Source organism: Haliotis rufescens, unplaced genomic scaffold (assembly GCF_023055435.1).
Source record: "Haliotis rufescens isolate VD_foot unplaced genomic scaffold, xgHalRufe1.0.p SCAF_55, whole genome shotgun sequence".
Lineage (NCBI taxonomy): Eukaryota > Metazoa > Mollusca > Gastropoda > Lepetellida > Haliotidae > Haliotis > Haliotis rufescens.
This window is the reverse complement of record NW_025964279.1, coordinates 2805660-2832770: the sequence shown is the minus strand read 5'-3', so window position 1 is coordinate 2832770 and position 27111 is coordinate 2805660. Positions and strand designations below refer to the sequence as shown.

Here is a 27111-nt window from a genome sequence, read left to right as displayed (position 1 = left end):
ACCGCCCCTCCACTTTGAACAGTATTCCAGTTATATCACGGTGTGTCAGCTTTATGTGGGAGGAACGCCCGAAGTGATGCAGGTATTTGGTGTTTACCACTTTGGTAAAACCCCACGAGCACAGGTATGGTGCGACAAACAGATAAACACAATTAGGGCGAAAAGGGTACCGAAACCACGATCATATGTTTCTGGAGTACCCAAGGGGCGTAACTCCGCACAGCGAATTGCCGCGCCTTAGACGAATGGGCCTCCCGTGCCCCCGCTATGCATGAGACAACCACATACTACAGCACTCAAAGAGTTCATTTATTACCAACACCGCGTTTCACGGACAAACAATCGTCAAACACAGTTTCTGATTGAAGCAAAAGATTGATTTACGGACAAATAAGTTGTGTATTTTCATCTTAATATTTTCTTCTGATAGAGACATTTAATTAACCTATTACGTGGAAAATCGATAAAGTTCTCATTAAGCTATAGCGTTGTTCGGTAGACCTGTACGACATTTTGGGGAAAAAACGCTCAACTCCGATTGGATTGTCTCTGACGTTTTCATTTGAAAGAAAGACAAGCGGTAAAAATCAATAACAGAACATCCATGTAGAGTTCCTTCTATTGTCTTCATGTCCTAGGCTTTTTGTTTATGGTTTGGTGCCAATAGCTCGGTAGTCTTTACGGCGTTTACAATAGGAAACTGTGGCCTACTTGAGTATTCTTTAGAACGTATGTGGGGAATCGTGTTACAGGGAGTAGGTGTTGATAAATGAGTTGTTTTTTTACGTCAATGAAATACTGAGTACCTAAATACTGGCTCACTTATCAGTTATAACGAGACAAGTACAAATTGAGATCGAAATTCGCTCTATCGACTCGATATTGAGAAACAACTCGAGCCACAAGTGAAAGATAGAGGATTCATGCTAGTTTATCTGGATATAAACGTACAGCACAAAGAGTAGGCGATGCACCAGACTGACATTAAGTCCCAGAAATAAAGTTATCATATTTACAAATATCTATCGACAAACTTAATACTATAAAATCCAAATAAAGCCTAGAAATATACATCATGAGTTTGACTCTTTTTTAAATTATATTGTGTAGGGTCTGGAGACAAACGAGCTAAGAACTGGCACAAATTGCCATTCTATGTTTGAGCACAGGCAAATTCTCGTTCCACGCTTTATATGGAAAAAATTGGAAATTTGTGAGAATATCCGAGAAATACCAAACTCCCCCCCCCCCCCCCTGCCCCTCACCCCTTACATGTACATAAAATGGATTCGTCGAACATTGCCGACATTGTGTTCAGGGAGTCATTAATTATGACTTAAATACGGGTATATATTTTTAAAGCTTGACACTAACAATGCTGGGAGTTCATGAGCACATGGACTTTTAATTTTTAAAAAGTAGAATTATTATATTTAATTAATTGAGAACTCTCGCGGTCAAATTGTGATGTCGCGTTGCACACATCTCAGATCAGTCAACCAATGGGTTCGAGAAAGCGTGAAATGACTCTTGCTCAAAAGTTGTTTGATCAGGGTTACACATTCAAGGCCTCAGTGAAGCTTTAAAAGATGTATGCTTGACGTGTGAAGCCAAATCTGAGACAGCAGTTACAAAAATAATGTTTGATGCAATTATCTATCTTGACTTGTACCATATGTTCCTTAGTTTTAAAGGTGAACCACTGCCTTGACTCTGCATGTGTTTGTGACGGTACAACCGGTGGGGTAGGATATGCTCACCTTTTCGCTTTTGTTTGTGATTAAGGAGTGAGTTTGTCGCTTTAATGCCAACATCAAGTAATGGTGGCTTTTTTTATAGGTTTTGTATTTTCTTCCAGCTGTCTAAAGCTGAACATGGGGATAAGAAGCACACAAACAACATGAATGGCCTGACTTGGAACTGTCGCCTTGTCCTTTCTGTTGACAAGTGAAACCTGATTGCCGCGAAGTTTATCGAAGTCGACAAAATGATTGAGCATATTGACACAACAGACTTTTTATTTGCATATGGTCGAAGGATGCAACAGATGCTATATTTGGGATAACACTTTCTCTGTGAAGTACAGATTCTCGTACTTTTTTTAGTTTGGAGTCCCGTCCGGGATTCGAACCCACACTGCCAGAGTGAGGCACCTAATCGCCAGCACACAATGTCAGCGATTTAACCCACGCAGCCATATTTGGGATAAAACTTTCTCTGTGAAGTACAGATTTTCGTACTTTTTGGAGTTGAGTCCCGTCCGGGATTCGAACCCACACTGCCAGAGTGAGGGACCTAAACGCCAGCACACAAAGTCAGCGATTTAACCCACGCAGCCATATTTGGGATAAAACTTTCTCTGTGAAGTACATATTTTCGTACTTTTTGGAGTTGAGTCCCGTCCGGGATTCGAACCCAAACTGCCAGAGTGAGGCACCTAAACGCCACCACACAAAGTCAGCGATTTAACCCACGCAGCCACCGAGGCTTCGGGGTAGTTTCATTCTGGAACGGGTCCACCGGTCCATGATACATCACATACCACTGTACACATGTCAGGTTGCGCAGCACCATACCCTTTGTTTGTGTGTTTGTTTGTTTGTTTGTTTGTTTGTTTGTTGGTACGATGGCACGTGGTACAATATCGCACAGGTCCCAAATCAGGTGAAGTTTTGCAAAATTGGTAGCGGAGAGTAGTTGGATGGGTGACCGTGTTCGGCTACTGGCTCCTGAGAGTTTCAAGGCCTTCGGGCCTTGTTCGAAATGTGCCTCTATTCTCCCATAAGTGAAAGGGTACCCGGTAGGATGAAAAGGCAACGTGGTTGTTAACCTTCTAGAGCCTCACAGGCAGCTTTGGTTGTGTTGTCCCAAAGGCGCTGAGAATGATTGTTGAGTGCACACTGATCCTTTGACCCACATAGTGGATAGGAAACAGCGCCCAACAAAAGCTCTTTGTTCGGATGTTTATTGATAATGGAGTGACTGGTTCACATCACAGTCAACGAAACTATTATTTCAGCTGTATCACGGCGGCCTTTCAAAACCCGTGGTTGATATTATGAGCATCGCCTGACACATTCGGTGAACGATGACATGCACGCAATCAACCGAGTCAACCCTTGACACGAATACCACATTGAGGGAGGATGAGATGGTAATGTGACTGCCCACCTCCTACAGCCTCACAGGCAGCTTTGGTTGTATACTCCACATGGAGCTGAGAAGGAAAATCGAGTGCACATGATCCATTGACCGGGGAAATAATGTATCATCATCATCATCATCATCATCATCATCAGTTGGGTAGCCTAGTGGTTAAAGCGATCGCTCGTGACGCTGAAGACCCGGGTTCGATTCCCGACATGGGTACAATGTGTGAAACCCATTTCTGGTGTCCCCCGCCGCTGGACTATTGCTAAAAGCGGCGTAAAACCATATTCATTCACTCACTCATGATGATCATCATCATTATCATCATCACTCTTGATCATTATTTTTTATTTTATTTTATTTTTTTTTATTATTATTATTATTATTATTATTATTATTATTATTATTATTATTATTATTATAACATGAATTAATCCTGAAACAAATAGCTGTCGTGTTTAATGACGGTCCTACAAAAGCACCCCCTTGGGCCAATTATACACACAGTGATATCAGCACGTCGGCTGTTTGTACTAAAGCGGCTTAACAGGCTCAATACCCGACAAAGTGCTTGTTAGTGACTTTGATGTCACCACATTTGACACCAACAACGAGTTTCATATTGCCAAATCACATGTTGCACTTCCCCTTTCCAAAGTGTTGCATTCGCGCGAGGATTCGAACCCAAACCTTGGACGTCTTAAACGCAAGCTTGTCCCCACTGTCCTGGTAGCGTAGTTAAGCACCTAGTTCGGGTTTGAATCCCTGAGAGCAACTGAGGCGGCAGCAACAACACATGTGGGTGAGTGAGTGAGTGTGGTTTTACGCCGTTTTTAGCTTTTAGCGGGGAACACCAGAAATGGCCTTTACACATTGTTCCCATGTCGGGAATCGAACACGGGTCTTCGGCGTGGCGAGCGAACGCTTTAACCACTAGGCCACTGCATCACAAAGAATCAAGTCATATCGAAGCGTGTTCACTGTTTGAACACAATGCAGTACCGGCTAGGCAAATTGACATGAACACTCTGTAAACAGTGAGTGAGTGAGTTGGGTTTAACGCCGCTTTTAACAGTATTCCAGTTATATCGCGGCGTGTCAGCTTAATGTGGGAGGAAAGCCCGAAGTGATGCAGGTCTTAGACGTTTACCGCTTCGGTGAAACCAACGAGCACGGGTTTGGTGCTGAAAAACCTAGAAACATAATCGGGGCGAACCGGGATTCGAACCCACAATCATAGGTTTCTGGCGTGCCCAAGGGACGCAACTCTGCACAGCGAATCGCGGCGCCTTAGACGACTGGGCCACCCGTGCCCCCTCTCTGTAAACAAAATACCACTAAGTTGTATGCGGATCAATGGTTCCGTGCCTTGCGTAGAAGGAAATGCGGGAGAGACTTAATAGTGAATCTATTTCTTATGGACAGCATATGATGTCATACAGGAATATCCACAAATATATTGTCAATTGACCATATTGTTTCGCTGTGAAACGCAGTAAAATAAGCAGGCTTATTTGACCTTTGGAAAATGGACAAACTTGTGCAGTGATTATGACCTGGATTCAAACCCATGATCATAGGTTTCTGGTACGCCCAAGGGAAGCAACTGTGCACAGCAGCACCTTAAACGATTGGACCATCCCTGCAACTCGATACATGTGGGGACGATGTGACACAATCGGATTGAACAGTTATGTTGATATTTCGTATAGTCCGAAGCCTTTAAGTTAACCTTCTAAAACAGACTCAGTTCAAACATCTAAGTTCCTATTCTATAAAATATGCATGTACACTATTTCACGTGAACTCTTCATGCCCTAAACACAACATTTTCAAATTTCAATTCAATAAAACTGGTACACACGACGCGATTCAATCAAACAGGTTGTCTTGGAGGACGGGTCGATAGTCAGGCTTTGGAATAATACACGTTATAATAGTGGAATACCATACATAATTAAAATCATTGTAGCACGGTGCCGGATATACGCACGGCGAGACTGGCGAACGTTGTTTGCAATGCTCGCATGCACATGCGCCTTGTGTTCATATTTTCATAACAAAGATATATTTCAGGGAAATATTATCCCTAAACAGAATACAAACTGAAGGTCATACAGATGTTAAGATCGATACAAACTGCCTACCTTTTCATCCACTGGGTCTGTGACGTGTCATCACAAGCAGACGACAACTGGGCTCATCACGTCTGCGCGCTTGTCATCTCGTCTGCTGCTGAAATCTGGCGGCAAACACTCGGATGCATTTTCCCGGTAAATGGTTACAGATCACGTGACTCTCCGCTGTGCGACTGTCGCTGGCAGCTGTGGTGTTCAAGAGGAAGAAGTGTCATTGCACATTTATTTAGTTTTGCTTATCAAATTCCCTGGGGGCATCATGCTATGGCGGAACAATTTCACGGTAAATATTCTCGAGAAAAACGCTCCATGTTAATGTCACGCTTTGACGCCACGTCTTGTGACATAATCAAATAATATGCCTGTTTGTTTGTTTAACGCCACACTCAGCAATATTCTAGCCATATGACGGTGGTCTAAAAATAATCGAGCCTGGACCAGTCAATCCAGTGATTGGTATTGTGAGCAGCAAACCATGCTATTGGGGTACGTTGACACGCTGTGAACCAAGAGAATAAACCAAGTCACCGAAGCTGATCAAACAAACCATTAAATCTCCTTTTCCGACCAGCACAGGTTGCAGGGGCACTAATTCGAACCCAGAATCGACCCGTGAAGATAAGGATAGGTTGCTGGAGTCCTATTCTAACCCGGAAACCTCATGAGAAGACCTGTTTAAGTTGCTGGCGACCGATTCTAACCTACCCGTGAAGATCCGGGGTAGAATAGGTCTTCAGCAACCCATGCTTGCGGTAAGAGGCGAATAACGGGATCGGGTGGTCAGGCTCGTTGTCTTGGTTGATGCATGTCATCGTATCCCAATTGCGTAGATCAATGATCATGATGTCAATCACTGTATTGTCTGGTCCAGACTCGATTATTTACAGACCGCCGTCATATCGCTGAAAAACGGCTGCGTGCGGCGTTAAACAAAAAACAAAACAAAATTTAACATGTTTTATTCCTTTCATCTTTCAGCCTTAAGTACAGGCGTCGCCTTGATAGGCGTCGTCAAATAGCAGGAATATTGTTGAGTGCGGCGTAAAACAACAATTAGAGAAAGAAGCAAAACCTTTTCTAACCCAGATTCCCCACAGGAAGACAAGCATAGGTTGCAAGGGGCTAGTTCTGACCCGGAATACCAGTAAGTGTCCTGTTCTTTTGGTAGCGCGTAAGAATACGGACACAATACGGTCAGCTCTACATATTCGATATCCGTCTTTCTAATGCAGGACAGACATGAATTGAGACTGCCAAATCTCCCTCAAAGCAAACTAAAAAAGCTGAAATAAATGGTGCTGCCATGCATTAAACGGATCACAAAATGTATTGTCCTTGAAGAAGCGTCTTAAGGTTAGATGACTCTGGCAAATAAGCAGTCATCAATAGTCCATCTATAAAATGCGGATATAAAGGCTAGGCAATAATGTCAGCATGATCGCTGACCATGAACCCCATCAAGGTACGTCGGACACACAGTCCGCCATGTCACACAATGTAAACCACAGGCTCGGGTCAAGGATTTAAAATGAAAAAAGGGGAGGGGGGACCTACTTGTAATTCCAGTCTGGTGGGTGTAGGCCCATAAAATCCCATACACGAAATGTAAACCATTGTTAAGTTTACTTCAACAACCATATCAACATATTATTCATGATAGGTAACAAATTTTTAAAATTTAATTTGGGGGGTACTGTTTTCACATTTAGAACAGACCCCCCCCCCAAAACAAAAAAACAAAAAAAAAAAAACAAAAAAAAAAAAACCTCCCTTCCACACTAAACCTCCACTGGTTTGTTTATTCCAAACTCGATTATGTTCGAGCCGAGGTAAAAAAGCTGGAATATTCCCGTGGCGATAAAAAATTAACGAACAAGCAAGTGAATCGGCCCTAACGACAACCCTGTCCTGCTGGGGACAGAGTCTGACCCAATATACCTCCGGAAGGGGAAATCAATGTCTGAAGACTTGTGGTATCAAGTCAAGGGTCGTGATCAGGGCTGCAGTAATGAAGGGATTATCACAATGGCAGCAGAATAAAAGACAGGTTTGACAAGCTAAGATTTAATTACTTCACGGATCTGCCAACCAACAAATTTACAATGTAGAATTAAATTACCTCTCCCACCTCTCCGCCCAGCCACCACAAAGTCGTGTTCCTTAAGCGTGCCAGAAAATTTCGATCGAGGGTTCGAATCCCGGCTTGTCCTCGTGAAGTCTATTCGCTTGTCAGCGCCATACTTCGGGCTTTCCTCCCACAAGCTGACACACCGTCGTATAAGTGGAATACTGTTCAAGGCGGCGTTAAATCGAACTTACTCACTACTTGTCTCAAAGAAGTACGTTTCTTAAATTTCGTTTGCTATAATTCACCTTCCTATCACACAAAAGAGACTAGTGAGGCGCATTTATATCGCCGACGGCAGTAGATGATTAGGAATAAAACGTCGATTTGTACACGCCGCAGTCGGGAATATACCACGTATATCATGACATAGCCTTGCTTCAAGGCTATACTGAAACATAAGTCCATGGAAGTGTAGTAATTCTATCCTAATAGGCAACTCAAGACATGTGGACAGAACAGCTGAGGACGCCAGTCTTTTATGGGGACAACTTGTTCTCATTATTTGTATAATCTTGAAATTATGATTTAAACTAATAATTATTGCCTTACAGACTCATGCAAGTTTAATCATGACAGTCGGACCAATGATCGAGTCTGGACTAGACAGATCCGTGGTGGAGTGCAGTGTTCCACGGAGGGGGGTTATAGTGTCTGTACGTGTCTGTTTGTTGTTTAATGCCGCACTCAGCAATATTCCAGCTATATGACGGCGGTCTGCAAATAATCATGTCTGGACCAGACAATCCAGTTATTAATATCATGAGCATCGATCTACGCAATTGGGATCGATGACATGCATTAACCAAGTCAGCGAGCCTGACCATCCGATCCCGTTAGTCGCCTCTTACGACAAGCATATAGGCACTTTTTACAGCAAGCATGGGTTGCTGAAGACCTATTCTACCCCGGATCTTCACGGATCCAGTGTTCCACGGAGGAGGGTTATTGTGAAACAATCAGACAGTTGACAATGTCGTATTTCCAGTCATCCAATCAGTATTCACTCGCAGCAGTCATAGTGAACTTCCAATACCCAATCCAGTTTCTCTTCAAGGTCAAGGGCAGGGTTTGTCCTGAATTTCATATGGGGACCTAAAAATACCATCAACAAAACGATTCCGAATAAAGATCAAGTCGAAGGTATTTGATAAAACATGGACAATAATTAACAGCGAAGCTGTAAGCATCCACGCCTTAATATGGCGCCTCGAAATCCAATATGGCCGCCACCCGTCCGTGAATCGTGTACGGCGAGATGTCAACAGCGGGGAGAGCCGAGATGGTTAATTTATCATTGTTGTTGGATAATCACCAGAGATGCAAACCCTATCTCATCTTGACATTTTGATATTGGAATCTGTGATGGGGGTGGGACATCTTTGCCGAGAACACGGAGTGAGAGCAGCGTGGCTCTGAAAGCATGTAATTACATCAGAGCGGCGAGGGCACCACTGAGAGTTCTCCCTCCTGGTCGGCGGACAAATACCTCTGCTTTGTGTCCCCAGGCGTCAGATATCGCCGAATTTGACCTCCCTGTCACTTAATCCGTCTCTTTGTGGATTCTCACGCGAAATGAGGTAAATTAAATTAATTTGACTGAAATAATGAATGAGCACGTAACGTAATTATTTCAACCTGAGGTTTCTCTTTCGCGTGTTCACCATCCCTGGTCTTGGAGCAGTATTCTATGTGCTGTAATTAAAGTAAAATTTGGTTGGTTGTGCAGCTCAATAGTGAGTGAGTGTGGGTTTACTCCGCTTTTAGCAATATTGCTGTAATATTCCGGCGGGGGACACCAGAAATGGGCTTCACACATTGTACCTATGTCGGGATCCGAACACGGGCCTTCGGCGTAACGAGCGAACGCTTTGACCACTAGACCACCCCACTGCCCCAGGCAGCTTAATACGTTATTTGAAACCAAACATCAACACACACGTGCATGCACAATTAAATAATCTTGAACACGTTTAACCTCACCTCACCTCACCTCACCTCACCTCACCTCACCTCACCTTACCTAGGGTGATGTGCTCAGTAACCGAGGCCTTCGGTGTGACGAGCGGAAGCTTTAACCACTAGGCTAACCATGCGCTCCTCTTTCGTGTTAAATCAGTTGTCGCTCGTTTCAGCCCTCAGTCAGCTCATTCCGAAATCTTTCCATACGCTAAGTGTATTAGAGCTGTTTCTAATCTTAAAGGGGACCCTGGCCCGAGCCCATTCTGGTGTTTTCTAACGTGATAGGGCTAAAGGCTTAAGCTTATTCGCATATCACCAAATTTACTGACGGCCGCACACACTCAGTCTCTCTCTCCCACACACTCTCCCTCTCTCTCTCTCTCTCACACACACACTCTCCCTCTCTCTCTCTCACACACACACTCTCCCTCTCTCTCTCTCTCACATACAAACACACATACACACACTCCCTCTCTCTCTCTCACACACACACACTCACACACACTCCCTCTCACATACAAACACACACTCACACACACACTGCCTCACACACACTCACACACGCTCTCCCTCTCTCTCACACACGCTCTCTCGCACACACACACTCACTCTCACACACACACTCTCTCTCTCTCACACACACACTCTCTCTCACTCACACACGCTCTCCCTCTCTCTCTCTCTCACACACGCGATCTCTCTCACACTCTCACTCACACACACACACACTCTCTCTCTCTCACACACACACACACGCTCTCTCACACACACTCTCTCTCTCTCTCTCACATACACACATACTCACTCTCTCTCACACACACATACAGGAACACACCCACACACACGCACACTCTCCCTCACACACACACTCTCTCTCTCACACACACACGCATACTCTCGCTCACACACACACACACACACTCTCTCTCTCTCACACACACAAACTCTCTCACACACACAGGCACACACAATTTTTCTCTCCCCCCCCCCCCCCCCCCCCCCTCTCCCCCCTCACACACACACACACACACGTGCAGACATACTCACACTTTGAACGGAATTGACTCATATCTACACACAAATAAAGATTTAAATCAAATATAATAAATTTGGAACAAAGAATTTTAAAAAAAACGCATCTAGTGACGAGAAATGATATGTTACAACAGGAAAATGCTCCAATATGATTTGTCAGTCAAAGGTTTTAAATAAGTTACACATCTACACACGTACATCAAACACAAGAGATTCAACCGTTTTAGAAATACATCGGTATTATTTTAAGTATCTGACGTGTTAACGATTCCACAAGCAGTTGTTTCTGACAATTTGGAGCAATTTTGTCACTGTCTCCCGGATTACCATAGTGACACGCGATTAATACCAGACAATACCCCAGGGAGTGCGTGGAATCATTCAAGCCGTTTGTATTATATATGTTAACGTATCAACGCAGTATGTGTTTCACAAGATCTATTACACAAGCTTAAATGCCGTGTATGTACATACCAATATTAACGAATGTTACTTGCAAATTATCACAAGATGTAAAAGTAAGTAACAAGGGCATTCAGGGTTCGCTGGTTGTCGGTTTGAGTGGAAGGTTTGTGGGCATGACAAGGTCCTTGTGACCCCGGGCTTCAGAAGGCTGTTGAATGTCTGTGACCTGTCGACAAAGGCTCTCTTCACACATGTAACCTGCATTAAGGTAACACGCCATCATTTATTGCCAGTGATCCATGCATTTCATTTTCACCACTATTTTGCCTTTTTCGCCTTGTGAAACTTCTTTCGGCAGATATTCCATTGCGTTGACGTTCTAGTTTTAGTTTGTTGTTGTTTTACGCCGTACACAGCAATATTCCAGCTATATGACGGTGGTCTGTAAATATTCGATTCTGGACCAGACAATCCAGAGCATCGATCTACGCAACTTGGATCGATGACATGCATCAACCACGTCCACGAGCCTGACCACCCGATCCCGGTAGTCGCCTCTTAGGATAAGCATGGGTTGTTGAAGATATTCACGGGTTCTTTGACGTTGTGGATTCATAAAATAATGTCATTTTATAGAATTCTGACATAACACCAACTCCATCGTAACATATAAATATAGTACTGATTTTACAGCAATCACGGCGTGACAGAAATCATGGCGTTATTACAATCATGACGTTGCTACAATAATGACGTTGTTTCAAGTGCAACAACACACCTGCCATGACGGCACTGAAACAATGTAGACCCAGCAACCATGACGGCACTGAAACATTGGAGTACTAGCATCCACGACGGCACTGAAACAATGAAGACCCAGCAACCATGACGGCACTGAAACAATGGAGACCCAGCAACCATGACGGCACTGAAACAACGGCGTACCAGCAACCATGACGGCACTGGAACATTGGAGACCCAGCAAAACCATGATAGCACTGAAACAATGGAGTACCAGCAGCCATGACGACACTGGAACATCAGAGACCCTGCAACCATGACGGCACTGAAACAATTGCGTACCAACAACCATGACGGCACTGAAACAATGGAGTACCAACAACCATAACGGCACTGAAACAATGGAGTACCAACAACCAAGACGGCACTGAAACAATGGAGTACCAACAACCAAGACGGCACTGAAACAATGGAGTACCAACAACCATGACGGCACTGAAACAATGGCGTACCAGCAACCATGATACCACTGAAACAATGGAGTACAAACAACCATGATGCCACTGAAACAATGGAGTACCAACAACCATGATGCCACTGAAACAATGGCGTACCAATAACCAAGACAGCACTGAAACAATGGCGTACCAACAACCATGATGCCACTGAAACAATGGAGTACTAACAACCATGATGCCATGTGCCCAAGGGACGCAACTCTGCACAGTGAATTGCGGCGCCTTAGACGACTGGGTCACCCGTTGCCCCGTTCTCTGTTGTGTGTCATAAAGTGAGTGAATGAGTTGGGTTTAACACCGCTTTTAAGAGTATTACAGTTACATCGCGGTGTGTCAGCTTAAAGTGGGAGGAAAGCCAGAAGTGTTGCAGTTCTCTGATATTTACCACTTCGGTGAAACCCACGAGCACGAGACGGTGCTGACAAACCTAGAAACATAATCGGGGTGAACCGGGACTCGAACCCACAATCATAGGTTTCTGGCGTGTCCAAGGGACGCAACTCTGCACAGCGAATCGCGGCGCCTTAGACGACTTGGGCCACCCGTGCCCACAATATGTCATAAAGGAAACGGTTATAACCAATAATTCCTCATCAAGAAACACAACCGTCCTTTCCCGTACAACACAATACATGTCAAAACACATGGATCGACAAGTAATATTCTTTAGCTTTAACGATGATTAAATGTTCATAATCAATAATACCAATTCATCACTCTAAAGATGAAAAAATATTTCTTGCTTTACTCTTCAAAACTCGAAGGACATTCCTGATATTTTGCAAAAATATTCTTTCAATTTCCTGATTGTAGCCTTCATGACCAGTGGAAACCATGGCGTGGTTGAATGGCGTTTCTCATCTCCGGTTCGGATGTACCAGGATCCGCTGTGGAGCCCTTTATAAAATTAAAAGCGGCAATACCCTTTCCATATCCATAAGAAATCTCGATTGTACGATTCCGACTATATCATGAGTGTTTATGAACCGCTATCAAATAGTGACCTGATACCAGGTGTTCGCGAAAAGGTGAGCGTACACTGTCCGACCGGTGGCTCCCGTCACAAACACATGCAAAGGCAAGTCTGGTGTTCACCTGCAAAAAACACGGCAACATAATTATGGTTCAAGTCAAAATAGGGAATTGCATTGGACATCTTTTGGTCACTGATGCGTGAAATTTGGAAATGTCTTCCTCGTATCTACCATGAGACTTTTCGTAAGTTTAACTGAGGCCGTTAATGCTGTAACTTTGATCAAACAGGTTCTGAGCAAGGGTCGTATGACGCTATTTGAAATCTTGGTAGAAAGAGCATGCTCGATTGTACTTCAAAAGTGGAATCAATGGAATTTAAAAAGTCAACGCCAAAGAATGTTTTATTCTTGATTGTCTGAAAATCAGTGATGAGGTCAAGTGAAATGAGGTTTAACGTCGCGTTCAAGATTATTGCATTTATATAGCGACGCGCATGGACGTGTGTGTGTGGCTGTTTGTATTAGTCGACCTTTATATTGCTAGCCCACTGAGATACCTTGCCGCAGTTTAACACGAATACCCCATTCAGACACAGTATACCGACTCCGAGCCGACGAGTACTTGTTTTAGCCCCGAAGTGCCGTGCGCCAGGCAGGGTAACAAAAAGTACCATCTTTTAACGGCTTTTGGTATGACGCGGCCGGGGATCGAACCCCCGACCTTCCCCTCACCGGGCAGACGCTCTTGCATTCGACCACGGAGGTGGTTAAATCAGGGATGACAACAGGTATACGTGAAAAAGGTAATCCTTGAAAGGCATTTTGAAGTTGGAAGAACATGAATACATGACACTTTTTATGTATAGCAACTTCTTTTATTCTTTGTACGACGTTTCAGAGCAATGTGACGTCAGGGAACACCAGAAATAGGCTTCACAGATTGTACCCATGTGGGGAATTGAACCCCGGTCTGCGGCGTGACGAGCGAACGCTTTAACCGCAGGGCTACGACACATGTAAACAGAGCGAGAATAAGTTCCTGTGCATCTCTGTCTATCGTGGGAAGTAATAAATAAACGCAAACGATTCACCATGACAGTGTCCTCTGTAAACGTCATCTTAGGCAGAAAGTGGCGTAAGATCAAATGTCAGTTCACAAGTCAGTATCGGGTATGACCGCCATCAGCAGTGGCACAAGCTTGGCAACGTCGCCTCATTGACGACACAGGACTGTTGAGGAATGCTTGTGAGATGTCATTCCGGGTCTGGACCAAGGCCTGCCACAACTGGACCAACGTCCGGGTGGTTTGGAAATCTGCGTAAACGAAGTTTCATTTCACCCCACACATGGTTGGGATGTCCCGTTGTCCAATGGAACCCGAGATCGTGCATTGTCCTGCTGTAAAGTAATGTAACGTCAATGGTCTGAAGAAATGGGACGAAGTGACGCTGATAACTACGTCACGGTACCGTACACCAGTAAAACTGTCATCGATGACCATAAGACCATGTCCTGTGACATGCCGTGATACCTCTACACACCATTACCCCCAACCGCCTACCAGAACGTTGCATAACATATGCGTCAGCGTAACGTTCCATCCGACGTCGATGAGCACGTTGACGGCCATTACTTCTGGGAAGATTAAACCTGGACATCCTGAACATCCAGTCCGGAACCTGAACCTCAAGATGTCTTGCCCGTGCGTGCAGTTCGATGACGTGGCAGAATAAAGGGCAGCTGGACGTCGTGGTCGGGTGTTGTGCTTGAGTCATCGATTCCTCACAATTCTTGCACTAATCGGACGTAAGCCAGGGACAGTGTGGGATGCCAAAGTTCCAGTCAGCAACCGATTTCGCATATGAGTATGTGTGAGTATGGTTTTACGTCGCTTTTAACAATATCCCAGCAATATCACGGCGGGGGACACCATAAATGGGCTTCACACATTGTACCCATGTCGGGAATCGAACCCGGGTCTTCAGCGTGACGAGCGAACGCTTTAACCACCATGCTATCTGACCGCCCCGATTTCGCATATGAACTAGACGGATGTGATTATCTTGTCGAAGTGACGTTACTCGTGGTCATGCAGAACTTGGCCTCAGTCCATGAAGTGTCCATGAAGTTGGCAGTGCGTGGGTTTGTTTTGTTTATGTGTTTGGTTGTTAGTTTGTAGTTCCACGCCGCACTCAGCAATAGTTCAGCTATATGACGACGGTCTGTAAATAATAAAGTCTGGACCAGACAATACAGTGATTGACATCATGAGCATCGATCCACGCAATTGGGATACGATGCCATGAATCAACCAAGTTACCACCCGATCCCGTTCGTCGCCTCTTACGACAAGCATAGTCGCCTCTTCCGGCAGGCATGGGTTGCTGCAGACCTGTTCTACCCCGAATCTTCTAAGGTTGCCAGTCTGTTGCTATTGACCCAGAGTGACCGTCACGATGACCACAAAACAACAATATTTTGTGCACTTCCGGTCCCAAGCCTTCCAAATGCACGCAACCCTCATTTTCAGATAGGTGTGGCATAACGTTTTATGAGGTTTGGCCGTCAACAAGGGGGTCAAAACCTCAAAACCGACAAATTTTCTGATTATCAACTTGCCAATATAAAAGTGTCCTCAATATAATTTTTGTCTTGATATTAGAGAATATGATACTTGAGAAGAACATTCTGGTTCAATGCAGCGCATTGATATGTTTAATTAATTAGAAAATAATTAATGAATTAGCCTACTCCACTACGGCATTAAACCGATCACAAAATGGAAAGTAATTTTAATGGTGCTAGGTTACTTTGAAATATATATCACATTCAACATTCATGTTAATACAAATGGAAACTGGCTAAATAAAATGTATGATTGGACATTTGTAAGTGCTCGCTCCATATTTCAAAAGTTTGCCTTGACATCAATCATACATGAAAGACGGTGTCCATGATATGGTATTTTTCATCTTTTGTCACAACCTATGTGATCATTAATCCTAATCAAAAGTTAAAACTCACAAAAACAAAACAAAAAATTGTCAATTGTCAAAAGAAGCCATTTATTTAAAAACATTCTGACGTAACAGAATTGAGTTTGTTGTAATAGAGTTGTAACTCATACATTTTGTTATGTCTATGAAGCATAAAATAACAATCTTTTCATCCCTTTTGATATGAAATGTGAAAATACATTACGTTTGGACGTGGGTGCTCATGGTTTATAAGTTTTTGAACTGCGGTTATGACATACAAAACGTAGGTCTGCTAAATTACTAATGTTCAACCTTTTGTACAGACGTTGAAATAAATAAAAAAAACTGCTGATAATGCCATTTTTGATCACTTTTATGTAGTTTCAAAACTCGCAATTGTAATGATCAAATTCCAGATCAATCATAACATCAACACTGTCAGAAAATATGCTGTTTATACATACATAATGAAACGGCTTTTTGCAGCCAAAATACCATAGCCAGGCACTCCCATCAATGTGAAAAACAACAGTTCGGTGTTGAGATTGAGATTTTCACCCAAATTTGCTTTACACAGTTCAACGATTTACTGTGTTGGAGCCGACTCCATTCCACTTGAACTGTGAATGTGTGACGAATATCTTACTCGTGGGGCTTTATGCACGCAATGACAGGCAATTACAGGGGCATCGGGGGGTATCATGACAAAGTATTTGTACATGCAATCATAATCCATGATTCTGAGTGAGTGAGTTGGGTTTAACGCTCCAGTTATATCACAGCTTGTCAGCTTAATGTGGGAGTGAGAGAGTGAGTATGGTTCTACGACGCTTTTAGCAATATTCCAGCAATATCACGGCGGGGGACACCAGAAATGGGCTTCACACACTGTACCCATGTCGGGAATAGAACCCGGGTCTTCGGCGAGACGAGCGAACGCTTTAATCACTAGGCTACCCGACCGCCCCGCTTAATGTGGGAGGAAAGCCCAAAGTGATGCAGGTCTCAGACGTTTACCACCTTGGTGAAACCCAAGGGTATGGTGCTGACAAACCTAGAAACATAATCAGGGAGAACCAGGAATCGGACAACGATCATTGGTTTATGGCGTGTCCAAGGGACGTAACTCTGCACAATGAATTGCGGTGCCTAAGACGACTTGGTCACCCGCGCCACCCATAATGACAGCTAGCGGAGATTGAAAGATGGAATCCCAACAGTCGCAAAATAAAGAAGACAACTACACATTCAAGAACTGCAGTAATTCAATTACATTTTATTTTGTGACTTCTTGTAAAACAGAAAAAGGCAAATGGACGGACAGTCGAGTGTAGAATATAACTCAGATGACAAAATGTAACAGAAACATGAATTCTTCCCACTTTTAGATCATATAAACAAAGAAACAACCAAATATTACATAGGAAACTAATAATCACGGCCATCCTATTGACGAGGCCAGACCGTCGTTTTGTTTTTGAGGACAAGTCTTAAAATGATGCAAATACAAAAACTTCTAAACTAAGCTAATTTTGAACATTTTTGTCGATTCATATGAACCCAGACATCTTGGTAAAGAGAAACTGTAATCTAGAAACTAAGTTGGTCTTGCCTGGAGATAATATCAAACAGGTTGCATTGTTAAAAAAAATCATGAAAAGAATGGGTAATATATATGCATTGTATTTGTCTCCTGGGCTTACCAGGTGAGTTCTTTCTAGACACTGCATACTGAAGGCTTGATAAGAATTCACCAATTATTTTTTTCTCTTTTGATGCCAATTTGACCTGTGCCACAGAAAAATAAGTGATCACAAATTCAATTCATTTAATAACTGTAAATGGTATTTTAAAATGTGTTAAACAATGCAAAATATTACTTTAAAACACCATTTGTTATGTAACTGCAAAATATTAAACAATTTCACAAAATCAACAAACTTTAGCTTTTGATTGGTGTTGTATTATTATTTTGCATTTATCAAGATTTAACAAACTAGAAAACAAAAAAACATCTGTAAAGCTTGCAATCACATCTCTCTAGATTCAGACAATAGCGATAAAGTTACCGTTTCTTTCTTTTGCAGAATATTCCGGGGAGGGTCTGGGAATTTTATTTTATTTATTTTTAAATTTACGGGCAAAGGTACCAAATAATTAAAATGAATTTCACAACTTTTTTATCTGAAGACCCAGAATTCCCAGCACTTCTATTCAGGCCAAATGAGATTCTCCCAGGTATTCGAACAGGAAAGATTGAATTGTAAAAATGTCTCTCCAATTACAATGACTGTACACAACGGACGTAAGGTCCGCCAGCAGTGATACTTGTAGATCGGACCATCATCATTATAACTGTTGCTGATCCTGGGGATTGTTGCCTGGCAACAGTCTGGTGACCTATATACCAACATCATTATGCAGGTGCTGTTGACAAACAGGAAGGAAGGGATGAGGCATCCTCCACTCATCCTATTTGGGGAGAACGCATCGAGTCTTCCATCTAGAACATGTATTATTGAGCATATTGGTGAGGTGAGGTGAGGTGAGGTGAGGTGAGATGAGGTGAGGTACATTTATGCAGGGACTTCCATGCAGTTGTGAAGGGGTGTGTCTGTTTGTACTAGTCCCTGCTAATGCTGATTTTATGGTGCTAGCCCACTGAGATACCATGCCGCAGTTTTAACATGAATACCCAACTCGGACACATTATTTTCACAATGTACTGACTCCGAGCCGACCAGTCCTTGTTTTAACCCCTTAATGCCGAACGCCAGGCAGGGTAACAACAACTACCATCTTGTAACATCTTTTGGTATGATGCAGCCAGGGATCAAACAAACGGACCTTCCGTTCTCCCGGCGGACACACTACCACTAAACCACGGAGGCGGTCTTATTGGTCTTATTAATAAGGATGAATAAACAAATTTCAACAACGAGGCTTTTCCAACTTACAACAACCTAACAAAGGATTCATTTGAAACCATCACTCTGACAGTGAATTAATTTGAAACCAACGGAAGAAAGCCTAAAGTGATGCAGCGCTCAGACGTTTGCCACTTTGGTGAAACTCAAAAAGTAGTGAAATTCGTAAACATGGGTGTGGTGCTGATAAACCAAAAAGCAGGCCTGGGACAAGTCCGAATTTACTACCCGGGTACCAGCCCCCTTATTTACTACCCGGGTACCCACCCACCCCATTACCCGACCCTACCCAGGTACCTGCTGTAGGTCTTAAGAGAAGGGTACAAAACGTCCGATTGGGAATAGTTTGACCGTAGCCCTGGCAAAATGTATTTAGATACACATATAAAACAATCTGGTCATGCATACGGGGAATTTGACTGAAGTATTACTTTATTCCATCGTTTTTAAAAGTCAAAGGAATGGGTGCACAGTCAGAAAGAAATGCGAACATTCGTGACTTGTAGTGCAACCATAGAGTTTTAGATTATATTCGTCATTATACAATATATCACGTGACGAACCACGGGTCCGGCTAGTCAGTCCTGTGGGTACACGGATCCTTCTCAGAACCCACCCGACCCGGGTACCAAAGTTACCCATCCCACGCCTTCTGGAAACATTATCACTCCGAACCAGACTCTATATGCCAAGGCAATGCGACACACAGAAAAGCTGTAGCATCTTAGAAAACTGGACCACCCATGCCCAAAAAAGCTGAAAGAAGAAAACACAAACAGACATCTGTTTCTGATGGAGAACCCTTCATAATACTTCACATACATTTATTAAAGCAGAACAATTATTCAAGTCAATTTTATGCACATAAAGTCTCAGCCTGGTTCCCTGGGTATGCTGCGCTGGCGCTATACTGAGCGTCAGCAGAGCATACCCAGGGAACCAGGCTGATGAAGTCTTGGCTCTAAATGCTATTTTCCATCTAAAACAAGACATGTCCTGAACCAGAAAAAAAATATTACCGCAATATCACTGCACTTCCCAAGACACACAAATCTCATAATTATTGTAAATAACCCTGAGTTGAAAACAAACCATGAGTAACATCTGCTTATATGAAAAAAAACCATGCATTTTCAAAGCATCAACCATTTCTTATTACAAAAACATACAAATGCCTTATTATTCAGCCTTGCTCATATCCAGAAAGAATGGGACCTTGAATCTTTATTATAAAGGATTGGTGAGATTAAGGGAGGGGGGGTATGATATGAATATTTCAAATATATAAAGGGTGTGTGTCATGAAAAAAATATAACACTGTCCTTATACCAGCCCCACCCCCTTCAATAACTGCCCATCCCCACCCTCTTCAATAACTGACCAGCCCCACCCTCTTCAATAACTGACCAGCCCCACCCCCTTCAATAACTGACCAGCCCCAACCCCTTCAATAACTGACCCGCCCCTCCCCCTTCAATAACTGACCCGCCCCACCCCCTTCAATAACTGACCAGCCCCACCCCCTACAATAACTGAACAGCCCCACCCCTTCAATAACTGACCAGCCCTACCCCCTTCAATAACTGACCCGCCCCACCCCCTTCAATAACTGACCAGCCCCACCCCCTTCAATAACTGACCAGCCCCAACCCCTTCAATAACTGACCCGCCCCACCCCCTTCAATAACTGACCCGCCCCACCCCCTTCAATAACTGACCAGCCCCACCCCCTACAATAACTGAACAGCCCCACCCCTTCAATAACTGACCAGCCCTACCCCCTTCTATAACTGACCCGCCCCACCCCCTTCAATAACTGACCAGCCCCACCCCCTTCAATAACTGACCAGCCCCATCCCCTTCAATAACTGACCAGCCCCACCCCCTTCAATAACTGACCAGCCCCACCCCCTTCAATAACTGACCAGTCCCACCCCCTTCAATAACTGACCAGCCCCACCTCCTTCAATAACTGACCAGCCCCGCCCCCTTCAATAACTGACCCGCCCCGCCCCCTTCAATAACTGACCCGCCCCTCCCCCTTCAATAACTGACCAGCCCCAACCCCTTCAATAACTGACCCGCCCTACCCCCTTCAATAACTGACCCGCCCCTCCCCCTTCAATAACTGACCAGCCCCACCTCCTTCAATAACTGACCAGCCCCACCCCCTTCAATAACTGACCAGCCCCACCCCCTTCAATAACTGACCAGCCCCGCCCCCTTCAATAACTGACCCGCCCCGCCCCCTTCAATAACTGACCAGCACCCCCTTCAATAACTGACCAGCCCTAATTACATGTAACTGAGTCAATACCCTGGGTATACTGAAACTGTAAATGGACGCTAACGTAACAATGTAAAAGCTGTCACATGAAATGAATATATTCCCAATCAATTTCCATAGTGACCCAGTGACCGAAACTCATCCACAATGCCACACAACTGATAATCATTGCCTGCTGGTAAAGGGAAGTAACTCTAAATTCCTTCTACATTGACAGCTGCATTGATCAACCACCAGACATGGCCTTTTCTGGTCTATCCTATCTCATGCTATATATACAACAAACTAACATGAACTGTTCAGGGAATGAAGGCATCATTTTAATAATATCTGCTTATTAAGGCACAGCAGAAAGGCTGGACCAGTGCCACTGGGGCTGGATACATTCACCTCTTTATGACCATCTGGTATCATCACTCTTTGATAGTGATTCATATACACATGCTTATGATATTGGGATCGCCAACCGACTCTGTTTTTACTTTAGAATATGGAAAGGGTTTTGTTGCTTTTATTTGCAGTAATTCTAGACTGATATGAATTGTGTTACTTGTCAAACAAGCATTCTAAAACTATGTAACTATCTTCCACTTTAAGTCATCCACAAAGTGAGGTTGCTTCTCTTGTACAGTAGCTGTTTAGAGACTAACCACAAGCTATGACGAAGTACAGATTATCTGTCCTGTGTGCATGAATAATGTTAATGGATTCACTCACGAAGACAGATAACCGTAATTCCATCGTGTTGCATATTCTATTCTATTACACGTTGACATTTTAAGAGAGAAAATGAAGAAAAAATGCAATAAATGTCAATCCAACACATGTCAACTTCCCTGAAGTCAGCCTGTTGTTCAGATGACTGTATGTAATTAATTTGTGTTGTCATGATCAATGTTTTACTTCATATTTTCTCAACAATGTAGCACTGTGAGGTCATATGGCTTCCATTGACCAATCAGCATTGAGAATCACTAAAATTCACCTGTGCAAAAATTGGAAAGAAATTTCACACGATCATTCTTCGCTTTTCGGTAATATATAATAACATAATGTCATGTGAAAAATGATTGTCTTGTGGGTTAACTCAGAAAAGACAAATACTGAAAACAATCATGTTTTAAATACGGAAAATGCTGATGTAGAATAAGAAACCATTTGAAAATTATATAAACATTAAAATATGCATGTTGATTAAATAGATATAATTTTCTGTATCACAGTTTACAACACAAGCATCTATAGGAGTTCCTCGAGGAACTGTCCAGGAGGCTGTTACATAAATGATCAATGCCATGAGGAAACGGTGACATGCAGTCTGGCCACTCTCTGTCATGACAAGCATGTGTTTCCGTAGAGATTGTCATGAGATCAGTCAGTATCCAGTCACAACATGGCGAAATCTCACTGCAAGAATATGGGACTTAGGAGTGTGTGAGTCAGCAACGAGGCTATTGTCACACATATAATATCGTCTCTGGAATAAACGGTTCAGATCAATAAAATAAATATCACAGCTGCCACATCGGCAAAACATTACTCCAATACTGGAGCAATAAATGTGAGTTAATATCAGCTGATGTGACCTCAATCACCCTGAGAGTGTCAGTACACGGGTTTCAAACCCTCAACACGCACGCACGCACGCACACACACACACACGTCATTGAATTGGGGACTCCATGGTGCCAGGCTAGGTAACGTGTTGTCATGACTTTGTCTCGATGTAAGTAGGTAGGTTGATATTCATCATGAGATTTAATGTCACTTGAATAAACAGACATAGTGTCCAATGACAGACAGACAGAAACTTTGCTCCAACTAGCCTTGTGAAGGAAAACATAACACATCGTAAAAGGATGAATTTTCTCAAACCATATACTGCCTGCGAGTAGAATTTCCAACATTGTGTGTTAATGTGTGTGTACATACCCTGAATATATTGCTAACATTACCACATAAGAATATCTCTGGCAGCAGTATTTCTATGAGTGAGTGAGTGAGTGAGTGAGTACATTTTAATGCTGTGATAGGAAATATAGACCAGGTGACAGTGTCTTTTCAGGGTTGATGGGTATTGCAAGAAACACAAAGTATCAAATTTCTTTTAAAGAAGTATCAAATCTCTTTTGTTTTAAAAGTATCAAATGTCTTTTTAAGAAGTATCAAATCGCTTTTGAACAGTATCAAATCTATTTTAAGAAGTATCCAATCTCTGAAAAGTACCAAACTTATTACTAAGACATATTAACCTAGAAATGTTTCTACACAATTAACCCTGCCAAATTTCCACATCCAAACAAGCAGGCCAATCTGATTTCATTACCTGCAGTTTATCTTCAATGTTTAGCCATCTAATACTAACAGAAATTTGGCCCACTTCTGAGTGTTAACTTCAACATTGTATCAATGATGATCTGTACCGGTACAACAGCGTCATACAATCAGTAAGGTCCACGCAGCCACAACAACCTGACTGCAGCTCATGTCAAGGCAAAGCTATAATAACTCGCCCGTGTCAATTGAGTTGCTGCTTAACATAATTAAGGTACCCTCTTACTATAAGACAGAACGGTCGGGCAGCCTAGTGGTTAAAGCGTTCGCTCTTCATGCTGAAGACCTGGACTCGATTCCCGACATGGGTACAATGTGTGAAGCCCATTTCTGGTGTCCCCCGCCGTGATATTGCTGGAATATTGCTAAAAGCGGCGTAATACCATACACACTCACTTACTATAAGACTGAAGTCCCACTGGGGTGCCAATCAGGCCTTTTTTTAAGTCGCGGGACATTGTTTCATGGACATTGTTCCATTGTTACAATGACCAATTGGACGGATACCCTAGAGTGAGTGAGTGAGTGAGTTTGGTTTTACGCCGCTTTAGCAATATTCCAGCAATATCACAGCGGGGGACACCAGAAATGGGCTTCACACATTGTACCCATGTCGGGATTCGAACCCAGGTCTTCGGAGTGACGAGCAAACGCTTTAACCACTAGGCTACCCGACCGGCCCTGGATACCCTAGATGCATTGTCTGTGACATCTTAATACTGGATGACCAACTTTAAAAAAACACAACTTGTGAGTAGCATATGAATAAGTGAACAGTTTTACACTGACTTGAACAGTATGGCAGTTATTTCAGAGTAAGTCAGTTTAATATAGGATGAAATGCTCAATGAAAGTGATGCAGGTCTTTGAAGTTTACCACACTGGCAAAACCCGCAAGCATAGACCACATGACACTGCAGGATTGCTGGGTGTTCACTTTAAAATGATTTCTGATTGGCTAACCCAGATCACATGACATTGCACGCTTGTGAGGTCTGCCTCTTCAGGGTTTTCTTGACAGGTATTGGATCAGGTTTAGCCTCCTGCATCTCCTTCAACTGGTTTGCCTCTTCATCCTCATCCGAATCATCCTCATCGTCGTCATCATCATCATCATTACTGTCACGTCGAGATTTTTTAACTGAAGAAACATGTTGGAGGTCACATTAGACAATAATGTATAACAACTTAATGATGAGTGGACATTGTGGAATTGGAAATTAAACTCATGAATAGCAGAAAATTTCTGCAAAACATTCTACCTTTCTGAAGCATATTTTGCATTGGGAAATTTAATAGGTGACTGGGTATACAAAAAGAAAATGCATAACAACACTATGAATAATTACTGAGTGAATATATTTTTGAAAACAAAACAATTACAGAATGCAAATTGGTAAACCGCAAGTGCATCTGTCCTTAGCCAAAAAACGCTTGCCAATCATGGAAATATGCATTCGTCACCACTCGCCCCTTTCCGTAACCTGCAAGAAGACTCGTCCCCCTATCAATGAATGGTATGTGCGAAAATACGACAAACCAATCAGAATGCGCGCATGATTTCACGTTCTTCGTCAAAGAATCCCTCAGAAATAATTATTTTACACACGTCTTGCATCTAAAATTATACCCAAGACACAGTTAAATGTGTTCAAATCATACTGCATTATTCCGCATGTCCCAATGTGATTTAAATTGCATCTGAAATATATATAATATATGGGGAAATATATGTTAACCATTACGCAACGAGTTGACAATTGTTTTAGCTTTGCCCGTTTGCGCTAAGAGGGGCACGAGTCGCTATTCGGCTTGTCCCGGAATAACACGAGTTGGTCACGAATGGGAAATATGGTCGGACATGATGCTCCACCAAGTTTGTCCTACCTTCAGTTGTCTCCCCTGGTTTCATCTCCTCTCCCACATCTTCCTCCGACTTCTTCTCCAGCTGTTCCTTGTACCGGAGTGCGGTGGAGCTGTAGGCCAGCTGCTCGTGTTCACAACACAGCCACAGCGTCTTCCCATTGGCCATGTGACACCTGGATAATAATAATAATAATAATAATAATAATAATAATAATAATAATAACAACAACAAATGATGATGTTGATGATGATTGAGTACAGTGTCTTCCAATTGGGCATGTATCACCTGGATGATACGACATATTGAGTACAGTGTCTTCCCATTGGGCATGTGACACCTGGATGATATGACATAAAGAGTACAATGTCTTCCCATTGGGCATGTGACACCTGGATGATACGACATATTGAGTACAGTGTCTTCCCATTGGGCATGTGACACCTGGATGATACGACATCAAAAGTACATTGTCTTCCTATTGGGCATGTGACACCTGGATGATATGACATAAAGAGTACAATGTCTTCCCATTGGGCATGTGACACCTGGATGATACGACATCAAAAGTACATTGTCTTCCCATTGGGCATGTGACACCTGGATGATACGACATCAAAAGTACATTGTCTTCCCATTGGGCATGTGACATCTGGATGATACAACATATAGAGTACAGTGTCTTCCCATTGGGCATGTGACACCTGGATGATATGATACATAGAGTACAGTATCTTCCCATTGGGCATGTGACACCTGGATGATACGACATAAAGAGTACATTGTCTTCCCACTGGGCATGTGACACCTGGATGATACGACATAAAGAGTACATTGTCTTCCCACTGGGCATGTGACACCTGGATGTTAAGACATATAGAGTACAGTGTCTTCCCACTGGGCATGTGACACCCACATCCCTTCAGGCTTTCCTTCCACATCAAGCTGGTTACCATAAAGCAATGATGAAGTTACATTTTGGCTGGATTAACAAGTCAATCAAAATTGCGAACAAAAATTGACAACAGATTTTAGTGGACTGCATAATTTGTATAAGATGTGTTCCGTCAAATGGGCGTCTATATTTTCTAGATATTTTCCAATTTTTTTCACGTTTTTAATCAAGGTGCTCATGTGACTTGATGCAAAGTAAAATGTTTCATTACAATTTATATCTTGATCATAGATCAGATCGTTTTGACTGGGCACTGCCATTCTTGTTTGAAGCAAATGCAAGTGATATGAGAGGTTGAATGTGATACAATCGGGATATAACTCTTAATAGCCACTGGTGGCACCACAATCGTGCCCAGACACTCCAGGCCAGGTCGGCAAGGGTGGAAACTAAACTTTTACAGCCAGTTAATTCCCTTGCCTCAGGAAGATGGCAACACGTGATTACAACCTGAAGAATCTCGGGAGAACTATTGGAGCTTTGAACTCCCTACAAAGCACACTGACCTTGAGAGTCCACACTTGGCGCCGTCTTTGTCCTGGTCCATCACTGTCTGCAGCAGTGTCTTGTACTCCTCCTGGAACACGCTGTCTGTCCTGGCACACCACTGCAACACACAGTGATGGAATGAGTACCAAGTAACGTCTCAGACCTGCATCACCTCAGGCTACCTTCTGGCATATCTAAGCTGGCACACAGTGATGGAGTGATACCAAC

General features: G+C 43.1%; 2 protein-coding genes across 2 annotated transcripts in view; both read right to left on the bottom strand.

Annotated features, from left to right (window-relative positions):
* Nucleotides 1-5392, bottom strand: part of LOC124116371 — a 173231-nt gene extending 167839 nt beyond the window's left edge. Inside the window, exon 1 of the mRNA XM_046477682.2 lies at nt 5298-5392. The gene's annotated coding sequence lies outside the window, so the exon portion shown is untranslated. The remainder of the gene's footprint in view (nt 1-5297) is intronic.
* Nucleotides 5393-24199: 18807 nt separating this feature from the next.
* LOC124116403 overlaps nt 24200-27111 on the bottom strand; it is a 91944-nt gene continuing 89032 nt past the window's right edge. Inside the window, exons 54-56 of the mRNA XM_048385193.1 lie at nt 26901-27001; nt 25463-25614; nt 24200-24716 (exon numbers count right to left, since the gene is read on the bottom strand). Coding sequence (XP_048241150.1) covers nt 24544-24716; nt 25463-25614; nt 26901-27001 — 426 coding nt within the window. The 3' untranslated portion in view covers nt 24200-24543. The remainder of the gene's footprint in view (nt 24717-25462; nt 25615-26900; nt 27002-27111) is intronic.